This window comes from Cervus elaphus, chromosome 4 (assembly GCF_910594005.1).
Source record: "Cervus elaphus chromosome 4, mCerEla1.1, whole genome shotgun sequence".
NCBI classification, from domain to species: Eukaryota; Metazoa; Chordata; class Mammalia; order Artiodactyla; family Cervidae; genus Cervus; species Cervus elaphus.
Window position 1 is genome coordinate 20,538,500 of NC_057818.1, and position 14,654 is coordinate 20,553,153.

The 14,654-nt window shown below is 48.2% G+C and overlaps 1 protein-coding gene across 10 annotated transcripts in view; it reads left to right on the forward strand.

The window, feature by feature from the left end:
* NOD2 (nucleotide binding oligomerization domain containing 2) overlaps positions 1–10,285 on the forward strand; it is a 34,222-nt gene extending 23,937 nt beyond the window's left edge. For 7 of the 10 annotated variants that reach the window (XM_043898425.1, XM_043898426.1, XM_043898430.1 and 4 more), the window contains 5 exons: positions 1,012–1,095; positions 2,070–2,153; positions 3,964–4,047; positions 7,558–7,641; positions 9,121–10,285. In XM_043898425.1, coding sequence (XP_043754360.1) covers positions 1,012–1,095; positions 2,070–2,153; positions 3,964–4,047; positions 7,558–7,641; positions 9,121–9,193 — 409 coding nt within the window. In that variant the 3' untranslated portion in view covers positions 9,194–10,285. Of the gene's footprint in view, positions 1–1,011; positions 1,096–2,069; positions 2,154–3,963; positions 4,059–7,557; positions 7,642–9,120 lie in introns of all 10 variants that reach the window. The other 3 variants (XR_006340479.1, XR_006340480.1, XM_043898427.1) reach the window with 3 other exon arrangements.
* The last annotated feature ends 4,369 nt before the right edge of the window (positions 10,286–14,654 follow it).

The following is a 14,654-nucleotide window of genomic DNA, read 5'->3' on the forward strand; positions in this document are numbered from 1 at the left end:
TCGGCCCCTCTGAGCTCCTTCCTTCTTGAGATCACATCTGTTTAGCTTTCAACACCTATTTATGAAGGTACCTGTCTGGGCTTGGTCTTGTGCTAAAACCCCCAAGTGTGTATCACATGATACACACTGTTATGTAACTTGGTTTTTTTTTCCTTAACGCTGTATTATTACAGGTGTTTTGTTCATATCACATGACCTCACTTTTAAAAAGAACAGCTGCTTAGTATTCCAGTGGTTTGATGTCGTGATGTGTTTCGTTGGTTTCATGCGCACTTTAGGTTGTGGGCAGGGTTTGTGCTATTAGAGTGTCACACCCTGGCGTGCAGAGCGCTGCTGGCAGGGGGCCAGAGCTCACTAAATGTTCGCCTTATGAGTGAAAGTGCAGTGAGCATCCCAGCCCTCTCTGCCCACGCGGGCACCTCCGGGTCCATCCTAACTTCCCACATGGGAAATGGCCAGGTGCCAAGGTATGAGCTGGGCTCCATCTTTGAAAGGCGTGTTTCCCAATTAGGGAGGGCCTGGGGAGGAGGAGCCAGAAGGTGAAGGAGCTGGAGGCTGCGAAGGAACTGGGGATGTGACAAAGGAGTGAGAGATGAAGAACCGGTGTGTGGAAGAGTTCGCCTTGTTCTGGGTGGTCCTAGAGGTCCCTAGTTAGGGACTCTTGAGTGGCAGTGGGCAGAAGCATGTCTGACCCAGTGTCAGGAAAAAATGTCACAACTGTGCCTTGGCATTAAGAATGAGTTCCCCATCCCTGAGAATATGCACTGGGTGGGCCTCTAACTATTTTGAAAGTCTGATTTAAAGAAACTAAAAAGTCTAATTGAAGTTTGGCCATCCCTCCAGAAAGATGGAGGCAGGCTCACTTTGCTGGGACCTGAGTCCCCGCTGAGACCTTTCTGGGACTGGGGAGTCCTGCCCCTCTGCCTGGGACTGCAGAGAGGAGGGGCATGTGTCTCAAACACCAAGCAGGTTCTCACTGACACTCTCTGTTTTCTCCATTGAACCTTTCAGGTTCTGGGGCAACCAGGTGGGTGACGAGGGGGCCCAGGCCTTGGCTGCAGCCTTGGGTGATCACCAGAGCTTGAGGTGGCTCAGGTAAGTCTCAGAGTTTGTCCTGCAGTTGCTGGGGGAAGCCAGTGTGAGGAGGGAGGAGCCTGGGACAGTTTTGAAGGTCTGTGAACTTCATTTTCACCCCGCTGTGTTAGACAGTGGGATGAGAAAGAAAGAGCGCTGGAGTTGAAGTCAGGACACCTGGCTCTTTCTGGGTGACTGTGGGTCCCATTTCCTCTCAAGGGTCTTGATTCCCTATCTGTACTCGGAAGATCTTGGGCTGGATCAGATAGTTTAGTTGCTCAGTCATCTCCGACTCTTTGTGATCCCATGGTCTATAGTTTGCCAGGCTCCTCTGACCATGGGATTCGCCAGGCAAGAATACTGGAGTGGGTTGCCATCTCCTCCTCCAGGGGATCTTCCCGACCCAGGGATTGAACCTGGGTCTTCCAAATCTCCCATGTCTCCTGCATTGCAAGCGGACTCTGTGCTGGATCTTTGTTGCTTTGTTGCTTTTCTCTACTTGTAAAGAGCAGGGGCTACTCTCTAGTTGCAGTGCATGGGCTTCTCATTGCGGTGGCTTCTCTTGTCGTGGAGCACGGGCTCTAGGGCACACGGGCTTCCGTGGGTTCAGTGGTTGCGGCTCCTGGGCTCTAGAGCACAGGCTCAATAGTGGCACAAGGGCATATGGGATCTTCCTAGACCAGTCATTGAACCCGTGTCTCCTGCATTGGCTGGTGGATTCTTTACCACTGAGCCACCAGGGAAGCCCTGGATCAGCTACACTTTATCTCAAGAGTCAACTCCAGTCTGTTAGGGGGAGCTGCTCAGTAAACCATGTTGGGAAGGATTCTAAAACACTGCTTCTGGACTTAGTGAAAAAGAGCACTGTAATCGATTAGTCTGAAATGGAGCAGACCAGGACTTGTGGCAGTGTGTGCCATGCCTTTTCCCCTTCTTGAGTTATCTTTGAAGTCCCTCACTGCCCTGACACATTTTTGTTTTCTGACTGCATCCAGCCTGGTGGGGAACAACATTGGCAGCGTGGGTGCGCAAGCCTTAGCATTGATGTTGGAAAAGAATGTGGCCCTGGAAGAACTCTGGTGAGTTTAGGGGATTCATCTCTCTAGGGAGGCAGACACTAGCCTTTTTTCATTCTCTGGCTTCATCTGTGGAAGCTGATGTGTGTGTAAGACAAAGATGGGTGACTGAGTGATTGGGTGATTGTGTTTGTCTTTGTCCTAAGTGGCATGAAGCTTATAGAGCCTGGCTAACTCTTTTCATTGAGTTTTTCAAACCAATTTGATTGGTTTGTTGATTTGTATGCTTCCTCCGTGGCGCGTAATAGTTCAGAGCACAGACTCTGGAAAAGAGCAGGCTGAGCTTCAAGTCCTGCTGTGATCTTAAACAAGTTAAGTAACAATCTCTGAATCTCAGGTTTCTTACCTGTAAAATGAGTATGGATGCTTTCAACTATTAAATACTTTTGTAAAAATTAAATGAGATAACACCTGTAAGTAGCTTTGTACAGTGTCTGGCATATATATAAGCGCTCCATAAATGTGAAATTGTAATAGGATAGTGTCTCAATGGACATGAACTTGAGCAAACTCCAGGAGACGGTAAGGGACAGGGAAGCCTGGCATGCTGCAGTCCATGGGATCGTAGAGAATCAGACCCGACTTAGCAACTGAACAACAGCAAATGTTTCTACGATTCTTGATGCTACTGCTACAAGGATTGCTGCTGCTACTGCTATCAGTGTTTTGTTATTTCAAGGTGAATGTGAGTGCCTAAGAACCCTGCATATGAGAGTCGGGGTCATGTGCAAGGCAGAGTAGTTTGGGGGAGGTTAAAAGATGAACCATGAACCATATTTATCCTGATTCCAAGCTTTCCATCCCTTAGATGCCACTAGTCTAGCCTTCTTATGACATATTCTGGGCAGTTCCAAATTGTATCAAGGAGATAAAATGCTGAATGTTTGATTTTTTTTTCCAGGAAGTATAAAGGTACTGAAACCTATTGAGCTTTGCCACAAAATGGATATTGCTGATGGTCCTTGACTGTCAGTGGGGCTCACTAGCTTGGCCGATGTACCATTGAGTATATCCTGATCAGATTCCACAACTTGGAAATTCTTGTTAGAGAATTGCCTCACTGTGAATGTATTGGTTATGACTACATTAGGCTGTATGAAATGGAAAACCTCCATCTAAAGTGGCTTAAATCAGTAGAGAACTGACTTTTTTTTTTAATGTACATGCAGTTTGGAGGTAGGCAGCATATGGCTGTTATGGCAGCTACATATGGCCAGGAGGAGTCTGGACTCTCTCTCATTTTGATCTGTTTCATCCTCAGCATGTGGCTTTGTTCTCGTGGTTGGTTGCCTCATGGTTACAAGGTGGCTGCTGCAGCACCTGCAGCACTCCTGTATTTCAGTTTCAGCCTCTATATCTAGGAAGGGCAAAAGCCTGGGTCTCTCCACTTTAAAGAGCATTCACAGAGTCCCCATCTGTCAACTCCTCCTTACGTGTTGATGGCCATGTGGATGTCCCTTAGCCAACTCTGGCTGCAGTTGAGAGTGGGGAATGTAGTTCTTCCACCAAGCACATGGCTGCTCCAAATGAAATTAAGCTTCCATTAAGAAGAAAGAAGCAGAAAATGGATCTTGAGTGACTAGGACGTAAGGGAACTTCTGTGGAGGAGGAGCCCTGGAGCAAATTCTCTCCCAGAGATGGCCCAGAAATTCAGGACCCTTACACTTTGCTTGACCTGCTTTTACTTTATTGGTTTTCAGATGTTGGATATTCTTAATCGGCAGAGGTGGGGCACATGGGTTCGTCTTTATTGGCATCATCTTATACAATAAATGTCGCCAGTCAACTGGGTTTTCTCCTTTATTCTTGCCAGCCTGGAGGAGAACCACGTCCAGGATGAAGGTGTGTGTTTCCTCGCCAAAGGACTTGCAAGAAATTCAAGTTTGAAAGTCCTGAAGTAAGGAATCTGTAAGCAGGAGCTAGACAGTAATGATCGGCCTTGAGAGGGGGTGTTTCTGAATAAGAAATCTGGGTGGCTTCCCAGCCTGGCTAATTCACATAAGGTGGCCCCCTAGAAAACAGTCTTTTGGGGTCCTCCCAAATGTAGGCAAGGGGTAGTGAAGTGAAGCTGAGGAGGGAGAGTAACAAGAAAAGGGTGTCATCAAAGCTGGTGATCACTGGGGACCAGTGGGGTGCAATCCTGTGGGCTCGAGGCAGCAAGGGGTATTTATCTACCAACTGTCTCTCCTTCATGTGTTGAGGTGTACTTGTGGGGATATTTGTTTTCCGGTGCTTCTGGCTTGCCCTGACCATGGTTAAGCATGCTCCTGGGTTCTTCAGAATCTCCTACAGAGGGTGGAGGTCTCCCCAGCAAGCAGCTCCTCAGCAAGCAAGAGTTAGAGGCGAGAGCTGAGGGAATAGGGGTGGGTTGCCCACAGCATCTTCTCCGTGGCTTGTAGGACATGCCCTTTTGCCTCTCCAGGAGTCTTCCCTTACTCAGACAGGAGATTTCTGATGGTCATCTCCAGTGGTTCCTCTTGGTGTGTGATTAGTATGCAGACAGGCATTTTTGCTTTTACTCATATGTGCATGCATCCTTTTATATATTGATCCAAGAAATGTTTCTGGAGCTCCCACTCTGTGCCAAGCTCTGTTTGAGGCACTGAGGATAGAGGGATGAAAAGGCCCTGCTAACACAGCTCTTAAATTTGAATAGGAGACACAGATAATGAGCAAGTAAACAAATACGTGAGATCATTTCTGTTAGTAATATGCACTTTCAAGAGAATTCAAGAGAGGGATGACAGGAGAGGGCAAGGTAACTGCTTCTGGGCAGGACCTCTAAGAAGGTGACAAAAGACTTGAAACCTGAATAAGAAGGGTCCTGCCATGCTGAGATCTTAGGGATGTGCATTCCAGGTGGACAGGACAGCAAGTGCAAAGGCCCTGTGGCATAAACAGTCTTGGTAGTTTTGAGAACAGAAGGAGGACCTGTGAGATTAGACTATAGTGGATGGTGGAGTGAGGCGGAGGTGGGAGGAGCCAGCCACAACAGCCTTAGAGCCCTGGGAAAGAGCTCAGAGTTTATTCTGAGGGTGTTGAGGAGCCTTCAGGGGGTTTTAATGAGGACAGTCATGTAATCTGATTCATATCATCCAAAGATCATGCTTGTTGCTTTGTGCAGAACAGGTGGAGGGACGGTAAGATGGAAGCAGGGAGACCAGCCAGGAGACCCCTGCATTCTTCCAGGCCAGAGAGGGAGATTGGGTCAGGGTGAGGGCAGTGAGGGAAGCAGGGCACAGCAGCTCGGGAAGGTCCCTTGGGGGGCCGGGGAAGTGATGGCAGGACCACTGGTCGTGGACTCGGTAGGCAGGGATGCATGCCCCAAGGAGAGGGATGGCAGATGTGAGCAGGAGCCCGGCCAGTGGTCACCACAGGCTCGTGGAACGCCACACCAGCCTTGCTGCCAAAGGTCTCATTTCCCAGGGACATCAGGGCACCAACAGATGGCTCCTTTCTCTAGAGGAGAGTGGTCCCTGCCCTGGCAGACATGGCCCGGGGAAACACTCGCCTCCCGAGACAGGCAGACAGCTGCCTCTGGGAGGGTGGCTGCTTCGCTGCCAGCCCGCCATCCACTCTGGCAGCTCTTGTTTGTGTTGCTCCAAAGGGGCTAGGAAGTTGCCAAATGTTTGGGGAAAACACTTCCACTCATCACGTGGGTGACGCTGGGGCTCGGGGGGCCCGGGTAAAGCCCGGGTTTATCTGAGCTGGGATGCCAGGCTTTGCACACGATGAGGGGCCCTTGGCGATACGTGGTTGATGATTGACCAGGTGCGGATGAGGCACACTTGTCCTCCGTCACTGTCACAGGCTCACCCCGCTTGACCCCCACAGGTGCCAGGCAATGGCAGCCGCCAGGCTCCACGCTGCCTCGGTGGGAGTCTTATAATTCAGCATCGCTGAACTGTATCCTCCTCCACTGTTTCCCCATAAAAATCGAGCTTCTCACCGATCTTAAAAAAGAAAAGAAAAGCCTACATCCTTCTTCTAGGCATAATCTCTGCCAAGCGTTGGTTAAGAGCACAGGTTCTGGAACCTAATGGCCGGGGTTTGGCCCCAGCTCCACCATTACCAACAGTTCCTACTTGGACTGGTAACTCAGCTGCCTCAAGTGTAGACAGGGTAATAGGTGAACCCTCATCACAGGGTTCCGAGCATGCGCGGAGGTGATGTAGGTTATGAGCGGCACGTAGTAAGGGCTCAACAGATGTTGGCTGATGTCATTATTAGCCCTGCCTTAGGTCAGCATCTCGGAAGTTCCTGAAATTGTCGAGGGGGAAGCCAGGTAGTGCAGGTTATCTGGAAGGACAGCTGTGAGCAAGAAGACAGGGCGGGGACCCTTGAGCTCTCTGTTATACAACAGCGTCCCACTAGCTATCTGTTTAGGGTTAGGTACTCCATAGTTGCCTTAACAATGCTGAGTAAGTTTCTGCATACAACAGTGTGAATCAGCTGTATGTATACACAGGGCCTCCCTGGTAGCTCAGCTGGTAAAGAATCCGCCTGCAATGCAGGAGACCTGGGTTTGATCCCTGGGTTGGGAAGATCGGCTGGAGGAGGGCATGGCAGCCCACTCCTGTATGCTTGCCTGGAGAATCCCCATGGACAGAGGAGCCTGGTGGGCTGCAGGCCATGGGGTCACAAAGAGTCAGACACGACTGAACGACTAAGCACAGCACAGCATGTGAAGTTGCTCAGTCGTGTCCAACTCTTTGCAACCCCATGGACTGTAGCCTGCTAGGCTCCTCTGTCCATGGGATTCTCCAGGCAAGAATACTGGAGTGGGTTGCCATTTCCTACTCCAGGGGAATCTTTCCAACACAGGGATCGAACCCAGGTCTCCCGCACTGCAGGCAGGCTTTTTACCGTCTGAGCTGCCAGGGGCTCAGACATACGCCGTGTAAGTATGTATACACATACTCCCCCTCCCCGTGAGCCTCCTTCCGCCCCCCATCCCACCCCTCTAGGTCATCACAGAGCCCTGAACTGAGCTCCCTGTGCTATAGAGCAGCTTCCTGCTAGCTATCTGTTTAATCCTTATACTTCATGAGGTGGGTACCCTTTTAGGCCCCTTTTACAGATGAGGAAATTGGGACTCATCTGCTTGAAATGAAAAAAAGAAGTAGTGTAAGGTGGATTTGAACCCTGGCACTAAAATGCATGTATTTTTATTACCGTGTTAGCTCCTTCCTAAGGGAGCAGCTACTTTAATACTCATCTGGTGAATGGAGGAGAGAGGGGTACATTTCACTTTGAGGATGAATTCACTGGGGATCTCAGACAGGAAAGGGACGTGCTGAAAGGGCAAGTGGGATTCAGGAGTCCAGCTCCCAAAGCCTCCTTTAATTGGATAGACTAGCCAAAAACCAAGCATCCTCAAAGTTCACCATTCTGTCTTCCTCTCTAGGCTGTCTAACAACCACATCACCTCCCTTGGGGCAGAGGCCCTCGTGCAGGCCCTTGAAAAGAATGACAGCATTCGGGAAGTCTGGTAAGACCCCTGGCAGGCCTCTTTAACCTCTCTGAGCCTCGGTTTTCCAATGTATAAATTGAGGTGAAGGGAGAGAGGAACTTTAGAATTTCTAAGATCCCTTATGACTCAGACCTTCAGTCCTGTTCTGCATGGGATGAATCTGGTTCCCTGGGAAAGATGTCTTGTTGTTTCTAAGCAGGGACCAACTGTCTCGTTTTTAAATTGTGTTTGTTCAGAAACGTCTCTGTTTTCGGCAATCGTGTGGGATTTGGGGTGTGGTTGAAAAGGGAAACAGAGAAAGGAACTCTGTTCCTGCCCCCCATCGGCCATTACATCTGACTTCATGGGTCAGGGCTGCTCTATGAGACCCTCTGCAGTTCTAGGTGGATGTTACACAGTGTTTCCAAGTCCTTATTTGTAACAAAAAGCCATGTTCCTTCATGTATTTGAAAAACATATTGCATCACAACTTCAAAGATTTCTCCTTCTCCTTCCCGGGAATCTATTTATTGCTCAGATAATAGAAAGATTTCCCCTGGTTTAACAGTTTATGAGTGAATGTCACTATATACATTTCAGGCACTGAGCTAGAAATCAATATTTAAAAATGAGGACATTTCCCTACAATCTTTCTATCTTTCAGAGGTTTCTCAAAAAAGCAACTCTGGGCCCCGATTTAGAATGGCAGTAATTAAGCAGAGTAGAGACAAACTGACCCCATTCAGCCAGGCAGACCTTCTCAGGCTCACCCCCAACCCCATCGAGTTGATTGTCTCGGACCAGTTCCCTTTGGCTGCTGTATATTACATGCCTTGTCCCTGAAAGCTCCTGAACCCTGCTTTAAATATGCAGATTTGTCCCTCTCTCAAAAAGCAGATCAAGGCAGTAGCAACTGTAGCTATCAAATGATGAAGTTAAAAATAAAGGCTTCTAAAAATCTGTCCTGCGATAGAGAGATTTTCTTTTCTGTGCGATTGTGTAATCCCTCTAGGCTGTGAGGTCCTCGATCTTGGGTAGAGAGTGTTTTGTTTTTTTTTTTAACTATTGCACAATTCTGAGAAATGTCACGTTCTGTGTCCAGGGGGAGCAAACCGACATCAGGTTGATATTTTAAGGGTTCTGATGTTACTGGCAGAGCTTGGGAGGACATTGGGCCTTGCTCATTGCATTCTTGACAGCTTCTGCTGTTGCCTTAAAAAGACTGGCCGGCCTTGAAGAGTCAGGGCTGGCTGGCCCCAGTGTGGACTCTGCAGAGTCATGGAGGCTTGTTAAATCATGCACAGTGATTCATGAGCTGCCCTGGCTGACGGAGGGTAAAACCTGCACAGACAGCTCCTCCAGGAGAGCTGCAGCTGGGCGGTGGCAGCGGTGGGGGGGTGGGGAGGGGCAGGCCATCCAGGCACAGGTTTACAGGTTTACGAAGCAGCAGCTTCCTGATCGAAAGCACGGCTCCAGTCCGGTCCTCACTCAAACCTCTCTTGGCTTTATCCTCTTCAGGCTCCGAGGAAACACTTTCTCTCCGGAGGAAATTGAGAAACTCAGCCACCGGGATACCAGACTCTTGCTCTGATGTCTCCGGGCCAGCGTTCAGCTCAGTGTGTTTGGGAGGAGGCCATGGGTTTGGACCCCAGGATGGGATGACATCTGAGAACAGCCCACTCAGATGGAACCTGGACCTGCCCAGGGCCAACCCAATAGGTCACCTTTGTTCTCGCAGAGGAAAGCGCATCCGTGCCCTGTGGAGTAGATTTCACTGAACCCCACCTTTGCCATCAACTTCTTGCCAAGATTCAATCCTGGGATGTTGAAGAGGGGCAGCCTGCCTGTACAGGATGGGGCTGGTTTGAAGTCAAGCTGACATGGGTCAGTGAGGCCCACGGATGCCACCGAGTATTTATGGGTGTGGAGAGCTCCCCGTGAGGAGGGATGTTCAGCAAGCAACTGTTCGCTTTGTCTCAGCTCATGGTCATGCATCAGGTTGTTCTCTGCGTCTGGTCCGTAGTGGACCCTGCATATGGCACTTCCTCTGTGGTTGAGATTCAGAATGTAGGCATTCTCACCTTTGATCTTAACTTAGTACCCTGGCCCTGCCCCCACCCTGCCATCCCCCTCAACCCTCCCCCCATCTGCGGTGGGAGGGGCTACAGCTTACCCTGCTCTCCTTCTAGAACTTAAGGCACTATCGAAAGGGGACAGGTGACATATATGTGTTCCTTAAGACATTCTAGAGTTTCGAGAAAAATATGACGGGCCCAACAACTGGACTTTTATTTCCAGTAGAAATCAATTACTCTTCAGTTAAACCTTTGGGAACAACTCCTTATCCAAATGCCACTTTTAAAATTAACCTAGGCCAGAATTTTGAACAGCCCCACTAGGTCTCCGAGGCCTGTGAACTGAACTCTGGCGGCAGACTTCCAAAATATATTCATAAGAGATGGTTTGGTTTTGTTTGTGCCAGGCCGCCCTAGGATATAAAGTTATAGATCAAAAGTTTACAGGGCAAAATCAAAGGCCTTTCCTTATAACGCAAATGTTTTTCTCTGAATTTTTCAGAAGCTTCTGTAAACTGTCAGGTGCTGTGCAAGTGTTATTATTTTCAACACTGTTATTTCTGAAGAACTGGTTAATATTTATAAACCACTTTGTTTTATTCTCCCTAGTTCATGATTTTATAAAAAAACAAAAAACATGACCATTAATGTTATGCTGTAAATAATCCCAGAGGATAAAACTATTGAGTCACCAAAGCTATCTTCATTGTGACCAAACACAATGAAGTATTTAAAAATACTCTGACCATTATCACATATTAAAGCACAGTTTTCTCCTTGAAGGGAGGAGACAAGATGTTTCAACCAGATAATTGATTGCTTAAGGCACAAGCAGTGTTTAGAAATAGCCTTGCAATCAAAACACATTTGGCTTCAGTTTAGAGAAGTCTAGCCCAGCATGGAGTTTTAAGCTATAGAGGAAACTCACAGTGTCCCAGCTGAAACACAAATGTGAGAGATGCAAGCAGGCCCCTGGGCCTCCCTCCATCCTCTCCAAGTGTCTCCAGGGGAGAAGGATGGAGAAGATTGGGGAACAGTTCTCTGCAAGCAGCCTCGTGGGTAGGCCTTGGTGAAATAATTCTTAGCTGAATTTAATTAGCAAGGACTCAGGTGGCTGCCCATCAAGGTGGAATCGGCTTCCTTGAATGGTTTCCTCTATGTCTGGTTGGTTAAATACTGTGGCATCTCCCTGGGCCCCTCCCCAGTAAGAGCATGCGTGTGGGTTCTCTTTGCTTGTTTGAATTTATTTTATTGAGGTATGGTTGATTTACAGCATTGTGTTAATTTCTATACAGCCGAATGATTCCGTTATACATATTGTACTACTCTTTTTCCATTATGGTTCTTCACAGGATAAACTATTAATAGTTCCTTGTGCTATACATTAGGACTTTGTTATTTATCCATTCAATATATAATAGCTTACATTTGCTAACCTCAGTCTCTTACTCCATCCCTGCCCCACCCTCTGCCCCCTTGGCAACCACAAGTCTGGTCTCTGTGTCTTTGAGTCTGTTTATGTTTTGTAGATATGTTCATTTGTGTTATATTCTGGATTCCATTAATAAGTGATATCATATGGTATTTGTCTTTCTCTTTCTGATTTACTATAATTTCTAGGTCCGTCCATGTTGCTGCAAATGGCATTATTTCGTTCTTTTTTATGGCTAGTATTTTTATGGCTAATTTTATGTATGGATATACACCATGTGTATATATATCACATTTTCTTTATCCATTCATCTGTCAACGGACATTGAGGTTATCTTGGCTATTGTAAACGGTGCTATAGAACTGCTATAGAAACCCACAGAAATGAGTTCCCTTTGTTGGTGGCATCAGGTTTTGCCCAGACCTTTCTTTCAAATAGAGAAGATTAGGAGGAAGATGGAGGGGGCCGCTTTCTCAGAGGATTAGATAGAGCAGCCCGTTTGCATGTCACCATCTTGGATTACAAATTCATCTGAACAAAACAGACAGACACCATGCCCATCCTCTAGGCACTGATGGGGAGGGGAAAGGGAGAGGCAGGCAGAAAACAAATAAGCTGAAAAATATATAAAATAAGGTCTACTGTGGCATGTGCTAGGAAGGAGGTTCAGGATAGAGGGAACCCTTCAGATTGGGGGTTGGTCAGAGACAGGTCCTGTGAGGAGGTGACAGGCCTCCAAATAAGAAGAAACCGGCTATGCAAAGGGGGAAGGGGTCAGGGGGAGCATTCCAGTCACAGGGAGCTAGCTGTACAAAGATCGTGTCATGGGAGAGAGCTTGCTGTGTGGTAGGCTGAATAATGCCCCTCCCCTACAGCAGCCAGGTTCTAATCCCTGGAACCTGAAAATGTTGCTTTATGTGGCAAAGGAACTTAAAAAATGTCATTAAGTTACAGATCTTGAGATAGGGAGATTAGCTTAGATTATCTGGGTAGACCCTAAATGCAGCCACAAGTGTCTTCGTATGACACACAAAGGCAGACGACCCAGAAGAAGGCAAGATGACCACTGAAGTAAGATGCTATACTGCTGGCTTTGAAGATGGAGGAAAGGGCCTCGTCGGCCAAGGATTGCAGCTTGAGAAAAAAGACAAGAGTGAGTGAGTGAAAGTGTTAGTCATTCAGGCATGTCCAACTCTTTGCGACCCCATGGACGGTAGCCAGCCAGGCTCCTCTGTCCATGGAATTCTGCAAGCAAGAATACTGGAGTGGGTGGCCATTCCCTTCTCCAGGGGATCTTCCCGACCCAGGGATCGAACCTGTGTCTCCTGCTTCGCAGGCAGATTCTTTACCATCCAAGCCACCAGGGAAGTCCCTAAGAAAAGACAAGGACACAAATTTCCCCCCAGAACCTCTGAAGAGAGTACGGTCCTACAACTACCTTGGTTCTAGCTCCATTTTGAATTTCTGACCTCCAGGATTAAACAGAATTAATTTGTGTCATCTTTTAAAAGATTGATTTTTTTTTTTGCCTGTACTGGATCTTCATTGCTGCACATGGGCTTTTCTCTAGTTGTGGCAAGCAGGGGTTACTCTTGTAGCGAGTGGGCTTCTCATTGCGGTGGTTTCGTTTGTTGCAGAGCACGGGCTCTCTGGAGCACGGGCTCAGTACTCGTGGTGTGCAGGCTTAGTTGCCCTGTGGCATGTGGGATTCTCCACCAGGGTTTGAACCTGTGTCCCTGCATTGGAAAGCGAATTCTTAACCTCTGGACCACGTGTGTGTTAGTCACCCAGTCATGTCTGACTCTCTGCGACCCTTTGGACTGTAGTCCACCAGGCTCCTCTGTCCATGGAATTCTCCAGATTAGAATGCTGGAGTGGGTTGCCATTCCCTTCTCCAGGGAATCTTCCCGACCCAAGGATCGAACTCCAATCTCCTATATTACAGGCAGATTCTTTACTCTCTGAGCCACCCGGGAAGCCCTCTGGACTGAGGGAGGTCCAGTTTTTGTCATTTTGAAGCCACCAAGTTTGTGATCATTTGTCACAGCAGCCACAGGACACTGATAACAGTGTGTTTGAGGCAAGCTCAGGGGACAGTCCACCACATGGGTCTGCAGAGATAGGTAGGGCCAATTCATGAAGGGCCTAGTTGACCATGGGCAAGAATTATGGTGGGCTATTGGAGAGTTCCAAGCAGTTCTAAGTGACCCATTTAAAGAATGTCTCTCTTGTTTCTGGGTGGAGAAGGGACTGGGCTGCACAGGGGTAGGGGTGAGGGGAAGAGGAAGTAGAGAGATCGTCCAGGAGCCATTGCAGGGTAGAGGCCACTGGGCAGCCACCGGGGGCATCAGAGGAGGTGGAGAGACAATGATGGATTCCAGAGACGTTGTGGAGGCCGATTCCCAACGGTTTACGGAATGGATGAGAGGGCTGAGGGGAAGGGAGGACTCAGGGATGACGCCTAGATTCTTTTTTTGTTGCTGCTCGTTGTTCAGTCACTCAGTCGTGTCTGACTCTTTGCGACTCCATGGACTGCAGCACACCAGGCTTCCCAGCCCTTCACTGTCTCCTGGAGTTTGTTCAAACTCATGTCCATTGAGTCGGTGGTACCATCCAATCGTTTCATCCTCCGTCGTTCCGCTTCTCCTCCTGCCCTCAATCTTTCCCGGCATCCCAATAATTTTTTTTTATTGGAGTATAGTCGCTTTACAATGCTCTGTTAATTTCTGCTGTACAATAATATGAATCAGCTATATATATACATATATAGCTCCCTCTTAAGCCTCCCTCCCCTCCCCCATCCCACTCCTGTAGGTCATCACAGAGCTCCGAGCTGAGCTCCCTGCTCTTTGCAGTAGGTTCTCACTGGCTACCTATGTTACATGAGGTAGTGCATATGTGTTAGTGCTACTCTCTCAAGACTCCTAGATTTCTGACTTGAGAAACTAGGGACCTGGGGAAGACAGGTAGGAAACAAATTTGGAAGAAAGAGAGACTTATGGTTTGGATTTTCCAATGTGAGGAATCTAAGTGGAGAAGTCAAATGGAGATGCCAAGTTAGAGCAGGGATCTGGAGGCTGTGGGAGTGATCACCACCAGATATAACAGCATGGGGGGCCTCAACATCAAAAGATGAACACGGGTCGTTGGTCTCGGATGACATAACCCAGGGAGGGATTATGGGAAGAGAAGAGGTCAAGAGAGCCAGGTAAGGGTGATACTGAGATCTTGACATGTGACTACTGTCAAAGCTCAGAGTAGATGTTTCCTAACTTGCAAAAGGCCAGTGCTGCTGCTACTGCTAAGTCACTTCAGTTGTGTCTGACTCTGTGCGACCCCATCTCTGGGATTCTCCAGGCAAGAACACTGGAGTGGGTTGCCATTTCCTTCTCCAATGCATAAAAGGGAAAAGTGAAAGTGAAGTCTCTCAGTTATGTCCGACTCTTTGCGACCCCATGGACTGCAGCCTACCAGGCTCTTCCGTCCATGGGATTTCCCAGTAGATCCATCCAAAGCATTCTAGGCCTCCGCAGACAACTTGCGAA